At 43.4% G+C, this 18,867-nt stretch overlaps 1 protein-coding gene across 1 annotated transcript in view; it reads right to left on the reverse strand.

Moving 5' to 3' along the window:
- Positions 1-13,450: 13,450 nt before the first annotated feature.
- LOC105490369 (acyl-CoA dehydrogenase family member 11) overlaps positions 13,451-18,867 on the reverse strand; it is a 97,613-nt gene continuing 92,196 nt past the window's right edge. The window contains exons 18-20 of the mRNA XM_011755892.3: positions 16,774-16,890; positions 15,485-15,594; positions 13,451-14,423 (exon numbers count right to left, since the gene is read on the reverse strand). Of these exons, the coding sequence (XP_011754194.2) occupies positions 14,309-14,423; positions 15,485-15,594; positions 16,774-16,890 (342 nt within the window). The 3' untranslated portion in view covers positions 13,451-14,308. The remainder of the gene's footprint in view (positions 14,424-15,484; positions 15,595-16,773; positions 16,891-18,867) is intronic.

The raw sequence follows: 18,867 nt of genomic DNA on the forward strand, positions 1-18,867 counted from the left end.
ACTGTGATAGGTCTGTTGCTCTATGTGTACAGCAAGTCAACACTCTGAGACGTCGGGTTGCCGCAGAGAAAGAGGTTTAATCATAGGGCCACCGAATGAGGAGACGGGAGGATGCCTCACATCCATTTTCCAAAGGAGTTGGGGCTGAGAACTTTAAGGGTTTTTGAGTAGGCCGAAGCGTGCAAATTGTTGATTGGTAAAAGGGTGCAGAGTGAAGTCATGAGATAGGGGGATGAAGAAACTATATAATGCTGATTCTGTTCCTCTGTGGGGGTCTTATGTACTGTGAAAGCAAAATACATCTTGGGACCCCAAAATCACTAGACCAGAGGGAAAAGTCAAGCTGGGAACTGTGTAGGCAAACTTGCCTCCCATTCTATTCCTAACAAAGATAGCTACAAAGATAAAAAGCAACATACTTCCCTCACAATTTGCCCACAGGGAAATTCCTTGTGGACAAAGGACTGACAGACCTCAAAGTCATCCCTCTGCTCCTGTGGGAAAAATGCATATCTGATTGCCTCCTTTGCCTCATTGTTTTACTAAGCCAGACTAAGGTATAAGTGACTATTCCTATAAATTGTGTACTCAATAAAAGGCTAATCAGAAACCCTCCAAAAATGCAAGCATTTGTCCTTTACCTATGACATGAATCCCCCTCCTTCCCCACTTTGAGTTGTCCCGCCTTTCTGGACTGAACCAGTATACATCTTACATATATTGATGTCTCATGTCTCCCTAAAATGTATAAAACAAAACTGTGCCCCAACCGCCTTGGGCACATGGCATCATGACCTCCTGAGGCTGTGTCACAGGGGTGTCCTTAGCCTTGACAAAATAAGCTTCCTAAATTGATTGAGACTTGTCTCAGATACTCTTTGGTTTACACTACTATGATTATTTTGCTTCCCAACTCTTCTAAACTCTTCTCTCAGGCACATCAGTCACCTTTCTCTCAATGTGTTAAAATACATATGTTGCCTATCAATTTCACCTTCTTGAGGAATTTGTTCCCAGAGCCTCTGACCTGCTCTAGTCTGAATGGGTAGCTCTCTAAGTGAGCTGCAAACTGTTGGCTGTTTCACTGGAATTCAAAACCTTAAAAACATCTTAAGCAATTCTTAAAAGCTTTATTATTCTAATGTGAGATCCTGTCTATAGGAACAATATGCATGCAAATAGATCTAGCGCTAGGAGACCGTCAGCAACAAGGAAGTAGGCAAAAGTGCAGCCTAATTAATGCTTAATTATATTTCTGCTCAGAACTCAGCATGCAATTCTCGTCAACCTTGTGGGGACAGCTTCACATATGACATGGTAAGGTAAGGTTCTGACTGGTACTTACATAACTATAGTATCAATGTGATTATATTAGGAGGATGAAAAAAGACTATATTAGGAGGATGAAAAAAGACGGAGTATATGTGAGAAAATAAATACTTTTAGTGGGGAGAGACGATAAACAGTTGAATTCTCATCTTCTAAACTGAGAAATCAATAGATGACTAGACTACATATGACAGTAATGTTTTATCAAGGTCAAATTCTCGTGTCAATATTGTTAGGTGACATAATATCTGCAGCTAACTCTCAGTTCAGAAACAGGAGAAAGCAAGTGTGAATCTAGATAAGGATATATAGGTGTTCACTATATTCTGCCTCTAACTGAAGGTTTAAGTAAAATAAACCATTGAGAGGTGAGAGTATTATAACTGTACTATTTCAAGACATGGAAGTAGATCTCCATGCTTATCAGTTAGTTTAAATTGTTTTGTTTATTTATTTTATTTTGAGGTGGGGTCTCATTATGTTATGCAGACTGGGCTCAAGCAATTCTTCCACCTCAGCCTCCTGAGTAGCTGGGACTGTTAACAGAAAAGGGGTTTTGTCTCAGGGTCCAAGAGTGGGTTCTTAGATCTTGCATGGGAAAGGGTTCAGGGCCAGTCACATAGTAAAGTTAAAATAGTTTCTTAGAAACTACTCCATTACAGAGTAGGGTGTCCTCAGAAAACAAGAGGAAGAATGCCCCTACCTTAACCCATTTATGCCTCAGGTTGCAATTTTTTGAATTTTTGCAATCAGACATTGGCGATGACCTTGAGAGCAGTAGGATACAAATAACTCTTGCATGCTTAGCCTTCCAATAATGAAACACTAGGTATAAATGGATTTAAACAAGAATGTTTGCTTATATAGGATATTAGGCCTATAGCGCAGTTTATTATAAAGGCTTGTGACAGGCTGTTAGTATGGTTATTCTCTTGTGTAACTTCTGATGTTGGCAAGAATTTACGAGTGTACTATTATCTTTAGAGGAAAACCTATTTTTTAAAATAAGAATGGCTTTTTCCACTAACTTGTTTCCTCAACCATAAACATCTTGTGATCAAGAGTGCCTAAATTCCTTGGAATGTAATGCAGCAGCTCTTGCTGTATCCAGCCTTTTTTCAAGATGAGTCACTCTGGTTGGGATGCCTCTGACAGGACTATAGGCACCCAGCTACATTAAATGTTTGTAAGTAGTTGTTTATGGGAATGAGAAATTAGCATGTTGGGATGGTGACAGGAAGAACCGCTGATGGTTTTCATAACTAGCTTTGGACAGTAATTTGATGGTTGAACTCTGAAATGTATACCTTTGATTAAAAATAAAAACTAAACTATAAAAAAAGGAGAAATTAAAAATCAGTAAAACCAAAACAAAGATTAGCAGCTTTTGTGGTAAATATAACTGGAAAAAAAAGGCAACATTCAATGGCTTAAAAAAAATTCAGAAATAATTTTTTTTCCCAATTGAATGTTTCCTTTTCCAAAATTACCTATGGCCTGCCTCACCCCCATCCTGTGCCTACAAAGACCCCAGACTCAGTTGGTAGAGGAGAGAGAGGTGGCTTGATTTTAGTGAGATGGCTTCACTTCAGTGAGGCTGCTTGATATCAGAGACAGCCTGACTTCAGGGAAGAGCTGGTCAGACTTTGGGGAAGAGATGCTGGACTTGAGGGGAAGACTACCTGCCCATCCCATCCCCTCTTCAGCTCCCCTTCTTTGCTGAGAGCCATTTCCATCTCTTAATAAAATCCTCTGCCTTCACCATCCGTCAAGTATTCGTGCAAATTCATTCTTCTTGGACACTGGACAAGAGCTTGGGACCCACCAAACTGCAGGGACCCACAAAAAGGCTGGCACACCAGTGGAGGAAGTAGACTGCCAAGGTCAACGGGTCTATGTTGATCAGCCTGAGAACCAGCAGCCATGACCACAAGTGAAAGCAGGCTGTGAAAGGAGCTCATTTGCTTCTCTTACTTTTCCACACAGGGACCATCCACATCTGATGAGCAGGCCATCCCTCCAGACTTACATCACGGCTGAGTTCCTTAACAGTAGAAAGTTCGTTTGGCCTTTTTGTGGACAGAGATGGGAGTTACAGTGGTCTCAACTGAATGAAATGCAGCAAGTAAGCCCTTCCGGGACCATTTCCCCTGAAGCCAAAAACATTATGAACAATTTTCCAGAGGGTAGCTTGGAAAAGAATAATGATTACCATTTTGATTTTTTTTTTTTTTTTTTTTTTTTTGAGAGAGGATCTCACTCCTCTCACCTAGGCTGGAGTGCAGTGATGTGATCACAGCTCACTGCAGCCTTGACTTCCCAGGCTCAGATGATCCTCCCACTGCAGCCTCCCGAGTAGCTGGGACTACAGGCATGTGCCACCACACCTGGCTCATTTTTTATATTTTTAGTAGACACAGGGTTTCACCATGTTGCCCAGGCTGGTCTTGAACTCCTGGGCTCAAGCGATCTGCCTGCCTCGGCCTCCTAAAGTGCTGGGATTACAGGTGTGAGCCACTGCACCCAACCGAGTTTTGAATTTTATAAAAAATGTTTTCTCCATTTCCTATGACAAGTTCATTCTGAATCCCACTGAGTTGGGACGAGTCTTTGGCTCATAAATCAACTATGTAATCTTAAGAGATTTGAATTCACATGCACTTCAATTCCTATGTATTGCTATGTATTGGAGTCAACTTTTTTGGCGGTCAGAAAACCTAACCACCTTGCACAAATACCAATTTTCCTTCAAATGATCTTTAGTAATATCTATATTACAGGATCTTTGGTAAACTAGAAACACTTAGCAATTCCTTTTCATGCTAGGTTTGGGTTTTATTTTACTTTTTCTTTAATACAAGAGATGGAGTACAGTCAACTTTGCCCTTGCCGGTAGAGGGCAGCCACCCCATGCAAGGAGGCAAGGGGCCAACTGAGCTCTTAACACACGGCCGTTCATGGACAGCAGAACTAAAGGAGCATTGTAACACCCACTCCAGGGCCTCGAGGTCGCAGGCAGTCCCCCACAACCCAGGCACCGCTGCACGGAGCTTTCTCCCGCTGGTGTCTGGAGTGGCCAGCTGGGACCTGCACTCGCTCACTTGCACCTGGTCTGGCTGTGGGCCCCACCCAGAGCTTGTTCCTGAGTCATTGCCCGGAGTGGCCAGTCAGGTCCCCGCACTTGCTCACTCACATGCTCCCTCCTGCAAGGGGTTGAGCGTGGCGGGCGGAGTAAACTTTCACCCTTGTCACAAGTTCAAAGAAGGGGCTGAGAAAAATTCTGCACTATTGCCATGCCAGTGCTATGAGCGTTGTACTTGACTCTCACATCTCTCTTATCACACTACTTCTAATTTATTGTGTTCTGTTACTTCTACATCTTCAATATCTCTAACAATCTACATCCAGTACACCTACTGTCGTGTGGGCCTCTAACATGTCTTCCATGGGTCAGAGCAACAGGATCCTGACTGGTCTTCCTGCTTCTGATACAGGCTGAATCCAACCCCTTCTTCATGGAGTAGTATTTCTACTGCCCATCAGAGACTCCACTGCTCTTAGGACCAAGTCCAACGCCTCATCTTGGACTGTGAGGCCCTTTGTGATCTGGCCCCTTCTTTGTCTGGCATCATCTCTCCATAACAGGAAACAATAACATTTACCAATTGACATTCAGAAAACCACAGGTTGTGTCTGAGTCTGTGCTGTGTGGGCTGGTTTCCAAAATTACAATGAGTAATCTCAGTTCCAGGCCAGTCTTCCCTGACCTCAAAATATTTCAAAGTTGACCCTAGTCCATCTCCTGTATTAAAGGCCTCCAGAAGGCCAGCTTCTCAGCCATTTGGGGCTGGGACCGGAGTTCCCAAATAAAGAGAAATGCCACCTATTGTCTTTTCCTACTTCTTGCTTCAAGGTTCTTTCGTTGAAGTTGCTTCAGACTCATCTTGCACACTGTCCTCAGTGGCAATGGCTCTTAAATAAAACAGAATTTGCAAATGTTTCTCTTTTGTTTTCTATGTAAAAACCAGCTTATTTTCTAAGTTGTGTAGTTGACAAAAATCCTGCCCTGTCTAGTAGGAAAGGGTGGGGTTATTAGATTAAGTAAATTGTCAGTTGAATGAACTATCTACCTCCTTAGGACAAGGACACCGGGGGCCTTATCACATGTGCATCCTCCACAGGCATCCGTAAGGACTCCTTGAATTGTTCAGAATTGCACGTGTCCTCTGTCTCCTCTAAAATTAGTCTGGTTTCTTTCAAGTCCAATTGATCTAGTGTTGTGTTGCTTCAACTAGATATGAATAAGAAATCCTTTTGATTTGATACACTCTGAAGTGTATCGAGAGCAAAGACACCACTGAACAGGAAGGAAGGATTTTAAGCCCCTCAGCCTACATGCTCCACATCTGGGAAAATATTACACTGTGAGTGGCTGTTTCTTCCTCATTTCTTTTCTTCTAGATTTTTTTTGTCTGTCTCAAACTTTGCCAGCAAAAGAAAGGTTAAAAATAGAATAAAGAAAATTCCCTTAGCATGTGAAGATGACAACATATTATGGATTTGCCTGTTAAATTATTTATTCCTTTAAGATTAAATTAGTCCAGCTGTCTTAGAGGGCTGGAAGAAGACCTCTTGTAGAACGGTTTCAAGTGGATTTAGAATTTAGAATCTGACCTCAACCAGTGGAGGAGGTAGACTGCCAAGGTCAACAGATCTGTATTGATCAGCCTGAGAACCAGCAGCCATGACCACACGTGTGAGCAGGCTGTGAAAGGAGCTCATTTGCTCCTCTCAAGCAGGGGAGGTTATTCTTCCACACAGGGGCCATCCACATCTGATGAGCAGGCCATCCCTCCAGCCTTACATCATGGCTGAGTTCCTTAATAACAGAAAGTTTGTTTGGCATTTTGTGGACAGAGATAGGAATGATGATGGTCTAAACTGAATGAAATGCAGCAGGTAAGCCCTTTCAGGACCATTTCCCCTGAAGCCAACAACTGTATTCTGAACAATTTTCCAGAGGGCAGCTTGGGAAAGAATGATTACCATTTTGAATTTTTTCTTTTTTTTTGGAGACAGGATCTCACTCGTATCACCCAGGCTGGAGTGCAGTGATGTGATCCCATGTGGCTCACTGCAGCCTCGACTTCCAAGGCTCAGGTGATCCTCCCACCACAGCCTCCTGAGTAGGTGGGACTACAGGCATGTGTCACCATGCCTGGCTAATTGTTTATGTTTTTAGCAGCTACAGGGTTTCCCCATGTTGCACAGGCTGGGCTTGAACTCTTGGGCTCAAGCGATCTGCCCGTGTCAGCCTCCTGAAGTGCTGGGATTACAGCTGTGAGCCATCATGCCCAGTCCAGTTTTGAATTGTATAAAAAATGTTTTTTCCATTTCTCATAACAAGATCATTCTGAATCCCACTGAGCGGGGAAGAGTCTTTGGCTCATAAATCGACTAAGTAATCTTAAGAGATTGGAGTTCACATACACTTCAATTCCTATGTATTGCTATGTATTGGAACCAACCCTTTCTGGCAGTCAGAAACCTAACCACCCTGCAGAAATAACAGTTTTCCCGCAGATGATCTTTATTTTTATGTATTTATTTTTTATTTTTTTTTTTGAGGCGGAGTCTCGCTCTGTCGCCCAGGCTGGAGTGCAGTGGCGCGATCTCGGCTCACTGCAAGCTCCGCCTCCTGGGTTCCCGCCATTCTCCTGCCTCAGCCTCCCGAGTAGCTGGGACTACAGGCGCCGCCACCACGCCCGGCTAATTTTTTTGTATTTTTAGTGGAGACGGGGTTTCATTGTGTTAGCCAGGATGGTCTCGATCTCCTAACCTCGTGATCCGCCCGTCTCGGCCTCCCAAAGTGCTGGGATTATAGGCTTGAGCCACCGCGCCCGGCCTATTTTTATGTATTTATTTATTTTTGGATGGAGTCTCGCTCTGTTGCCAGGCTGGAGTGCAGTGGCATGATCTCGGCTCACTGCAACCTCCGCCTCCTGGGTTCAAACAATTCTCCTGCCTCAGCCTCCCGAGTCGCTGGGATTACAATATCACAGGATTGTTGGTAAACTAGAAACACTTAGCAATTTCTTTTCATGCTAGGTTTTTTTCTTTCCTTAAATACAGGAGATGGACTAGAGTCAAACTTTTCCTTCACCAAACAAGATATATAAAATCACTATTGTGAATGGAAAATAAATTCCGGGACCCCCAAATCACTAAACCAAATGGAAAAGTCCCGCTGAGACTTTTGCTTAGGGCAAATCTGCCTCCCATTCTATTCCTTAAAAAGATAGCTACTAAGATGAAAAAGCTATATACCTCCCTCACAATGTGTCCACAGGAAAATTCCTTGTGGACAAAGGACAGACAGAATTCCAAGTCATCCCTCTGCTTTTTGAGATAAGTGCATATCTGATTGCTTACTTTGGAAAGGCTAACCAGAAACTCAAAAGAATGCAACCGTTTGTTTCTTATCTATTTATAACCTGGAAGTCCCCTCCCCACTTCAAGTTGTCCCGCCTTTCCAGACTGAACCAATGTACATCTTACATATATTGATTGATGTCTCATGTCCCCCTAAAATGTATAAAACCAAACTGTGCCCCAACCACCTTGGGCACATGTCGTCAGGACCTCCTGAGGCTGTGTCACAGGCATGTCCTTAACCTTGGCAAAAAAACAAACAAACAAACGACAGCAACAACAAAAAACAACTTTCTAAATTGACTGAGACCGGTCTCAGATATTTGGGGTTCATACTATGCTCCCTTAATTACCACAGTGGACAATTGTTTGGGGCTGCTCTGCATCCATCTCTATTTCTAATAATGTCCCAAGTCTTTTTCTCCCCACTGAGTGTGAGTTTGGTGAGAGGCAGACCTCTGAAACCGTGAGGACCAAGGGGCTAGAGCTGAGTGGCCCAATACAGTAGCCACTGGCCACACATGACTACTGAGCACTGAAATCGGGCTAATGTGATTGAATTTTTAAAAAATTATTTATTTATTTTGAGAAAAGGCCTGGCCCTGTCGCCCAGGCTAGAGTGCAGAGGCACTATCTCAGCTCATGCAACCTCTGCCGCCTGGGCTCAGGTGATCTTCTCACTGCAGCCTCCTGAGTAGCTGGGACTACAGGTGTGTGGAACCATGCCCGGCTTATTTTTGTATTTTTTGTAGAGATGGGGTTTGGCCATGTTGCCCAGGCTGGTCTCAAATTCCTAGGCTCAGGTGATCTGCCCACCTTGGCCTCCCAAAGTGCTGGGATTATAGGCGTAAGCCACTGCACCTGGCCCTGAATTTTTTACTTAACTTTAAATGAATTATTTAAATTTAAAAACTGAGTTCAGGTATTTGAAAACTGTTAAGTATGTTTAGAACAAGTTGGGCATGTGAACCTACTTCTTTAACTATAAATTTTATGAAGCTTACTTATATGTAGTTAACTTTTTCCAGATCAAGTATTTCCACTGAAAATTTAGCTTCCAAGTTGAGATGTGCTATAAATATAAAATATATTGGGATTTTGGGGCAAAAGTGTAAAATAGCTTACTGATAATTTTTTATATTGATTACATGTTGAAATAATATTTGGATATATTAGGTTAAATAAAATATATTAAAATTTCACTTTTTTTTAAATGTGGCACTGTAAAATTTTAAATTACATATCTGGCTTACCTTATATTTCTATTGGTAGCACTGGAAGAGCTCTCCTCTTCCTGGACAGCCCAGAGGGCAGGCCTGTAGCCTGAGCTTGGTCAACCATGAGCGCCTCAGAGCCAAAGCAAGGCAAGGGCAGAGCGATCTGGTGGACAAGGTCAGATGGAGGTCACCAATGCAGGGGTGTCTCTCCCATCCTCCAGGTCAGGCTGCTCTGGTCCCAGCTGCAAAGACCTGCTTCCTTCTCTGCCTGTGTCTTGGCGGGATCTTCCACACTTTCGTAGCCCTCCCTTCCCATACTCATGCAACAGATTTTTATGCTCACATTAGCCAGTCTTTTCCTAGTGTTTGCAGCCAAGAATGCTGACTTAATCAAGATTTGTCAGGATGTGAGGCTCTCCCCTGACCATCGAGTCACTAGAATCCCAGGTGAACCTTGTTATTACTAAAGTAATCGTCACTAGGGCTGGGGCTGAGGCAGCTGTAGCTATAGCAAGCTGCTCAGGTGATTCTGATGTTCAGCCAGGGTAAGAATCACTGCTTTAAGTTGTTTTTTTGAGATGGAGTCTCGCTCTGTTGCCCAGGCTAGAGTGTAGTGGCGCAATCTCGGCTCACTGCAGCCTCTGTCTCCTGGGTTCAAGTGATTCTCCTGCCTCAATCTCCCGAGTAGCTGAGATTACAGGTGCCCACCACTACACTTGGCTAATTTTTGTATTTTTAGTAGAGATGGGGATTTTGCCATGTTGGTCAGGCTGGTCTCAAACTCCTGACCTCAGGTGATCTGCCTGCTTTGGCCTCCCAAAGTGCTGGGATTACACTTTGGGATTAGGCCACTGTGCCTGGCCCTAAGTTTTAAATGTCTGCATGGCAAGTGAGGGAACATGAGCCTATGCTACTACACTTCTCACATAGAGTGAATCAAACATCCTGCGTTCCCCGCACTTCTGCAGCTGGCATGCATTCACGCATTCAACAAATGTTTATTGAGGACGTATCGTGAATGCTCCAGGCATCGCTCCAGCTTCTACGGATGTGGCAGTGAGCAAAACAGACAAGAACCCTTCTCTGCTAAAACATACTTTCTAGTAGGGGGAGAGGAAGAGGTAATATGCACAAGAAAAGAGAAAAATACATAGTATGTCATACGATGAAAAGTTCTAAGAAGAAAACCAAAGCAGGGAAAAACTGTGTGTGTGTGTGTGTGTGTGTGTGTGTGTGTGTGTGTTGGGAGGGTATAGAAACTTAGATGGGGTGGTTACAGAAGGAATCCCTAGAAGGTTACATTTGCAGGAAGGGAGGAAGCCTTGAGGACATGTAGTGGGGGGAGAGTTTTCTAGGCAAACAGAAAGGCAAGTGCAAAGACTCTGAAGTAGGAATATATCTGGGATACTGGAGGAACAGCAGAAGGCCAATGTGTCTGGCACGGAGAGAGTAAGAAAACAGAGCAGTAGAAACTGAAGTCAGAGAGGTGGTGGAGGGACGGGGTGTCTGCACTCACTTAAAAAATAAACAAAAGGCTCCTCATCGAGGTGATTAGCCGTCAGATGAAGGAAGACTGGGGAAAATACCTTCTGGAGATCCTATCCATGCAACTGCTCTCCATTTGACCTGTACTTATTTAGGGCCTCCTAAGAGGGATGCGCCTCTCCAGGATAAATTGTTACGCTTTACTTCGTCACATAATTTGGGGGTGAAGGTAAGGCAGAAAGAAGCCCTTGTTTCACAGAGCTTACGGTAACCACACTCTCACACTAGAATGCACATGAGTTTTCTTCACAACAAACTCATAATCACCACAATGAGAAAGAGGTGCTGAAAAGAAAAATATCATGGCAGGATCATAAATCCTAAATGCTCTTTGTCTGTCTTGAATTAAGGGAGGACACTTCCTAGAATCCTGCTTATTTGGAAAATTGGAAAATTCCAACAATCACCAGAAGTGGTTTTGTTTCTTTTAGGCATCCTGACTGCCCTCTGTACCTAGAGCTGACCACAGCCCTCCAGTTGATTAGATTAGATATCATGAGAAAAAAATGAAATGCATATTTCCCTGAATTGTTAAATACTCATTAAACACCTATTCCATCAACTGACTTGCCCAGACTACTGTGCGCCCCCACTGCCAGGACACTGATGTCCTTTCCCAGGCTTAGGTTTTCTCCAGCTACCCATAACCCCTTCTGGGTCTGTTGCCCAGCCTCTGTGTTGACTGGCTGGGGCTCAGGCTCTGGCTCTGTTCTGTTGGCAGACCTATACATGAATGCTTTGCTCACTCACCGCTTGCTGTGCTGCAAACCAGAGAGCATCCATGGAAACTCATTCATTCATTCGCACTCTTTTTGAGTGGTTACTGGATGTAAGGCATGGTTCTAGGGACCAAGGAGACACCAGTACACACACAAAAAAGTGAGAGAAGTGAATAGAGGAGGGGAAAAATGGGCCTTGCACTTGAGTGAGAAGACCACAAATAAATATTAAATATGTCAGGTGGTAAGTGCTGTGGAAAAACAAAGCCAGATAAGCAGGTGGAGAATAACAACGCATGTGGTGCTAATTTCTCTTTTTCTTTTTTTTTTTGAGATGGAGTCTTGCTCTGTCACCCATGCTGAAGTGCAGTGGTGCAATCTCAGCTCACTGCAACCTCCACCTCCTGGGTTCAAGCGGTTCTCCTGCCTCACCTCCTGAGCAGTTAGGACTACAGGCACCCACCACCATGCCCAGCTAATTTTTGTATTTTTAGTAGAGACAGTGTTTCACCATGTTGACCAGTCTGATCTCGAACTCCTAACCTCAGGTGATCTGCCCGCCTCGGCCTCCCAAAGTGTGGGATTACAAGCGTGAGCCACCGCGCCCAGCCATGGTGCTAGTTTCAAGCAATGGTCAAGAAAGGACATTTTAATAATGTGCCTTTTGACTTAGACATCTGGAAAACCTCAGCGTAGATCCTTTCAGGCAGAGAAAACAGTCCGGACCATGGCCCAGAGGCCTGGCTGTGCTCACATGTTGGAAAGGCGGCCAGAAGGCTGTGCTGGAGCAAGTGAGCCAGGGCGATGGGATCAGAGAGGTGTCAGAGGATGAGATCAGATGGAACCTCGTCAGCCAAAGCAAGGACTCTGCATTTATTCTAGGTGAGATGGAAGCCACTGCAGCATTTGAGAAGGTCATCCTGGCTGCTGTGAGAATAGATTAGAACTCCAGTTAAGAGACTACTGGAGTGATCCAGGCAAAAGAAATAGTGGAGAAAGATATGTGACAGACAAACACCAGCCTGTCAACAGGAGCCTCCCCGCCCCTTTCCTCTGCTTCTTGGAGAGGGACCATCTAGTGAAAGGGAAAGGGAGGAGCCAAGCGGGGCTGCCTGGCTTGACTGAAATAAGACATTTTTCATAGCAGACATTTGCAAAAATACATTGCACTTTATATCCTTTATTTAAGAACCTGACGAATTTAAAGCCCTTAGAAAGCCTAAGTAAAAAATGCCTGCCTTCTGAACTTCCCCGGCACTGTTGTAGCTTCATTTAAGATCAAGGAGAAAAGCAGTTTTGGGCAAGCCCTGCCCAATGTATCCATTCAAGTGTCTAAAGTGCTTTTCACCTACTTTATTTCTCTTGGACAAAATGTGGGCATGCCCATGACACCTAAGTGAGCCACAGTTGTATGGAAACAGCTGGGGTGATGAGGACCCACCCTGAAGAAGCTCTTACCAATAACCACAGGCTGATGAGGAAATCAGTCCTCCGTAATCCGCTGAACTTTCTGTTGCGTGTTCTTAGAGTAACAAGGTCAATTACCAGAGACCTTTAACTAGCCCCTCCTCCGGATAATCACAGCTACCCCCGAGCATCCTAAATGTTTGCTGGAGAAAGACCATGACCTCTTCGTGTGGCGCCTCATGGTGTCTTCCCTGTCCGGCAGTCTCAAGGCCCCTCGTCGAGGCTCTGTCGCAGACCACTTGGCAATCTTGGAGGGGTCTTCATGGTAGAGCCCTGACTGGTGAGCTCTCTCATCCCTGCTCCCTCCCTGCCATCTCATTATTAGAAAGGGCAGTTTCTTGCTTTAAAACCATGTGGTTTCAAACACATGGCAAACCTGGCAGACTGTCCCAGATGAATGGCTGCCTAGTGACTCCCAGTGACAGACATAGCCCTAGAAATGGTCACAATGCTGAGGAGTTTACCTTTAGTCCATTCTCCCACCAGGACTGGGGCCCTGATCCTGATATTGATCTTTTCACTTTATCCTTTGGAGACTTTTTTCCTTTTCAAAACAATCCTTGGTGTTCTTTTTAACATAATTTTATCTGACTAAATTCAGGGAAGGGAGAGAGGTAAGTACAGATCACATGGAGTGACTTGCCTTAGGGAGGGCCAGATACATGACAATAGATTAACTAAAACAAATCAGCAACCAATCCAGCCCGCTTTCCTCAGACAGAGAAACACATTACAAAACTGTAAGGACCAGATATAGCCTTTAATTCCTAATGTTCAAAAACAATCCTGCCTTCTAAATCACAACTTTTAAAATTAATCATAAGGCTAAATAGTTCGAGTTGTAAGATCTGTCCACTTCAAATAAGGATACCTTTTATAAAGTACTTTATTGTGGTTTCACAGATTTCAAGGTGCTTCTACATGGCTTTAGGGACTCTCACAACAAACCCTCAGTGGGTCAGCGTCTTCTAAGATTAAAATATTAACACCAATGCATGCAAAGTAAAGTGAGGTACAGTGAGGTTAAGGCAAAGTGGCAATGTTAAAGAGGCCCACAACACACAAGGGATCAGAGCCCAGGCCAAATTCTTGCTCCCCACCTCCACCCCACCCCAAGAAGAAATTTATTTTTTATTTGTTTTTATTTTTAGAAAGAGTCTCACTCGGTCACCCAAGCTGGAGGCCATGTCATGATCACAGCTCCTGTAACCTCAAACTGCTAGACTCAAGCAATCTTCCTGCCTCAGCCTCCCAAGTAGCTAGGACTACAAGCATGTGCCACCACACTTGGCTCATTTAAAAATTTTTTTGTAGAGATGGGGGTCTCACTGTGTTGCCCAGGCTGCTCCCAAACTCCTGGCCTCAAGAAGGCACTAGATTGAATGACAACAGCTACAGCATTTCTTATTGAACTCAACCCTGTGTGACCCTTGAAATTATAAAACCCACTGATCAAAATAGATGCTATAATCTTTACCACAAGTGAATAATTAACCCTGTGCTCAAACTGCTGCAAAAATATGAGATTCAAATGTTGGAGCCAGTGAAGTTTGTATGAAGGAGAGTTTCTGCCGGTGGGATGTGGCAGTGCCACTCTCCTTACATCTTGGCTGTCAGCTTTTTGGCTTGGTCCTGCAGCTCCATTGTTGCAATTGCTGAAAGGTGAACTTCGTCAGGTCCATCTGCTAAACGCAAACTTCGGGTTACAGCATACCTGAAAAAGCAAAAGAACCAGGGATCACAGGGAGTTATGGAAGAGGAACATGATACTTTGACGTCAGTCACTCTGATTGTAAAACAAGACTATATTAGTTCTTAAATCCCACCAAGGTCACGGTAAGAAAAAGAGTACCAGGAAAATAAGCTAAAGGGCTTCTGCAATGCCATCTTAAAGTTCCCAACTTCGGAGAGTTAAATGGCAAAGTACAGTGGAGTTAATCTCATTCCTGGTTTCCTATAGTTTACTAGATGTTGCTAGAACTTAGAACAGGCAGTGAATGGTATGATACTATATATTTAGTTCTTTCTTAAGGGTAAAAATAGATGAAGGATGAGACTCTATGTCCAGTATGACAGAGAAGGAGACGCTGTAATTATGTGTGGAGATAGACAGATGGGGAATGGAGAATGCTCCTACCTCCCAGTAATCAGGATCTAGATATTAGATAGTCACTGACATGTACCGCTATAAATTCAGCGAAACCCCATGCTGTGTCTATGGCCCAGGAATTCTCGGTGGGTCACCTCAGTGTAAAAATTAACATAATTGAATGAAACGATTATTGTAATAATAAGAGCAACTATTTCTTGGTGTTCAGCTCTATATTAAAGTATGTATATCACTTCATTTAGCCTTCAATTACACTGAAACTAAATGTAAGCAATTCTTGTCAAGGCATCTATAGATTTTTTACCTCCGTGCCTATCAAATGTAGATGATTCTTTTTTTTTTTTTTTTTTTTTTTTTGAGACGGAGTCTCGCTCTGTCACCCAGGCTGGAGTGCAGTGGCCGGATCTCAGCTCACTGCAAGCTCCGCCTCCCGGGTTCACGCCATTCTCCTGCCTCAGCCTCCCGAGTAGCTGGGACTACAGGCGCCCGCCACCTCACCCGGCTAGTTTTTTTTGTATTTTTTAGTAGAGACGGGGTTTCGCCGTGTTAGCCAGGATGGTCTCGGTCTCCTGACCTCGTGATCCACCTGTCTCGGCCTCCCAGAGTGCTGGGATTACAGGCTTGAGCCACCGCGCCCGGCCGATTCTTAAATGACATCTACTCACATGTTGGCCAGAGGGTAATCCTGGGAAACACCAGCACCTCCGCACACCTGGATGGCCCAGTCAACGATTTTGCAGACAGCCCGTGGGGCAGCCACTTTGATCATTGCAATCTACATAAGCAAGATATGAAAAGAATGCTTTTTTCTTAGACTATACACAATGTGGCAAAACTGGGAAATGAAACAAGGGAACTTTCCCACACCCAAGTCACCACTCAAACAGGATCTTTAACAAAAGCCAACAAAGAGATCCTGCTGCAATGCAGTTAATGGCCGTATTTCAGTCAATAAAGACCCTCTGGAAAGAGACACCTCTTCCAAATCACATTTTATCCATTTATTTCTAACTTGCCTTGTTTCCAAAAGGATTTCAGGCAGCTGATAAATCACACTCATTACCTTAGGGATCATAAAAATAGTCCAAGGGCCTTTGTGCCTCTAATCAGTTTTCTTTTAGCAGTTTCATGGGCTTTTAGAATTAAATGATTATGTCTTTATTTCATATAAGCCAGAAATATAAGAAAGCAGAGGATGAGAAGTCTCTTCCATGAAACATTTACCATGTAGCAGTATCATGCTGTGCATTTTTTTGTTTTGTTATTTGAGACAGGCTCTCACTCTGTCACCCAGAATAGAGTGGAGTGGCTATTCACAGGCATGATCATAGCTCACTACTCATGCCTCAGAATCCTGGGCTCAAGCTATCCTCCTGCCTCAGCTTCCCTGGGACTACAGGCACAAGTTATCATGTCGGCTAATTTTTTTTCTTTTTTTTTTAAGAGACAGGGTCTCACTATATTGCCCAGGCTGGTCTCAAATCCCTGGCCTCAAACAATTTTCCCACCTCCACCTCCCAAGTAGCTGGGATTAGTGGCGAGAGCCACTGTGGGTGGCTGCTGCACATTCTATGTATATTATCTTGGTTACTCTTCACAAGAACCCTAGGCCTTAGGCAGAAAGGTTAAGTACTTTGCCTGTGATCACAAGGCTAGCAGAAAGTGGCAGAGTGGGTGCAGTTCCAGGGCTGTGTAAAACTTATGATTTCCCCCACTCTTTGTTGCTGTATCTTAAGAATGCTGAAGATATTCTCCCTCCCAAAAATCATTCCCTAAAGCACTTGCAAGGAGACTAGCAAGTGACAGGCATTTATAATTTATAACCCACAATCACATGGGGGCTTCCAATATTCTGAGTGCCATCGAGATGCCATGAAAACTGAAATGTCCAACAGGTGGAGAGAACTGGAGAAGGCTCAGCAGCTGGTGGTCCGAGGGGAGAAGGTAGCCTCACCTCCTTCTTAGCGCCAGCACTGCCCAGAGTGTCCATGCTGTGAGCGGCTTTCAGAGTCAACAAGCGGATCTTCTCAATGGCAATGCGGCTTTCAGCAATCCGGTGAGCCACAACCTCCTATAGGGGAACAAAAGGCAGCAAAATGAAGGAGGAGCTAAGCTGTAACAGTCTTATAGTTTGGCGAAAACACTCTCTAGGCCAGAGATTGTTCACAAGCTTTACTCTAAGTATTTTTAAATGGAAGAGTTAATTCATTTGATACACACCAGCCTAACCACATACTTGTGGAATGCTACAGTTAAAATTGAAATATTTCAGAAAGACATTTTATTTTCCCAGAAAAATCATTTATTTTGGATGTCTTAATGTCTAAGGTAAAGATGGCTGACCTAAGCCACTGCCTTACTGCGAAACCACTCAAAGGCCCGCGAATTGCCTGCTGTCATGGAAACCTGGCTAAATGCATGGTAGTGAAGCTGCTTATAGGTAAACTAGAAAATTCTCAGGACAATTTCAGTGTGGGGACAGTTCAGCAGCAATCTGCTGTGCTGTTACTGTAATTTATTTATTTAAAATGACCTTTCATTTGGTGGACAGTTGAATGATAATACATGTATAGATTGGAATAACCACAGTCAAGAACACAGAATAATTCCATCTCCCACAGAACTCCCCGGTGCTGCCCCTTTTTAGTCACAGCCTCCTCCCACTCCTAACCTCTGGCAACCATGAATAGGTTCTCCATCACTATAGTTTTGCCTTTTCCAGAATGTCATGTAAATAGAATCAGGTAGCATGTGTTGTTTTGAGACTAACTTCTTTCATTCAATTTAATGCCTTTGAGCTTCATCTAAATTGTTCTGTGTATTGACTGTTCATTCCTTTTTATTGCTGAGTAGTATCTGAGTAGTATTCCATTGTAAGTATGTACCAGTTTGTTTATCTATTTGCCTGTTGAAGGACATTTCAGTTGCTGCCAATTTTTAAATTTTATTTATTTATTCTTTGAGACAGACTCTGGCTCTGTCACCCAGGTTGGAGTGCAGTGGCGCGATCTCGGATCACTGCAATCTCTGCCTCCTGGGTTCAAGCGATTCTCCTGCCTCAGCCTCTGAGTAGCTGGGACTACAGGCACCCGTCACCATGCCTGGCTAATTTTTGTATTTTTAGTAGAGGCAGGGTTTCGCCATATTGGCCAGGCTGGTCTCGAACTCCTGACCTTGTGATCTGCCCGCCTCAACCTCCTCAAGTGCTGGGATCACAGGCGTGAGCCATTGCGAGATTATTCATAGAGCTTCTGTGCATTTGTATATGGGTTTTTGTGTGGACATGTTTTCATTTTTTAAAGCAGATAGCAGGAGTAGAATTGTTGGGTCAGTGGTAAATATTTATTAAGAAACTGACAATTTTCTAGAGTGGTTGTACATTTTGCATTCCTACTAGCAGTGTATGAGAGTTCCAGTTGCTCCGCAAACTATCAGCACTTAGTATCATATTTTATTTTAGTCATTTTAACAGTGTGCAGAGATATCACGGTTTTAATTTGCATTTCTGTAATGGCTATTGCTGTTGATCCCCTTCAATGTACTGATTTGCCATCTCTATACCTCTTTGGTGACATGTCTGTTAAAGTCTTTTGTCCATTTTTTAATTGGGTTGTTTTCTTACTATTTGATTTAGAGAGTCCTTTATATATCCAGGACACTAGTCATTTGCCATATGAGCAATTTGACAATTCTTTCTTTTATGGGTCTTGCTTTTGGTGCATGTTTAGGAACATTTTACCTAATCCCAGAAAATGATTTTTCCACTATGTTTTCTTCTAAAAGTTTACAGTTTTACCTTTTACATTTGGATCTATGATCCATTTCGAGTTAAAACTTTGTGTGAGGTGTGTGGTTTAGATCAAGGGTCACTCTTTTACCTATGTATGTCCAATTGCTGCAACACTATTTACTGTAAAGATGTAACTTTCTCCATTGAACTGCCTTTACACCTATGTAAAAAATCAATTGGCCTATATTTCTATGAATCTATTTCTGGACTCTCTCTTATGCTCCAAAGATCTACATGTCTTTTGCTTACTGATTACTG

Source organism: Macaca nemestrina, chromosome 2 (genome assembly GCF_043159975.1).
Source record: "Macaca nemestrina isolate mMacNem1 chromosome 2, mMacNem.hap1, whole genome shotgun sequence".
Lineage (NCBI taxonomy): Eukaryota > Metazoa > Chordata > Mammalia > Primates > Cercopithecidae > Macaca > Macaca nemestrina.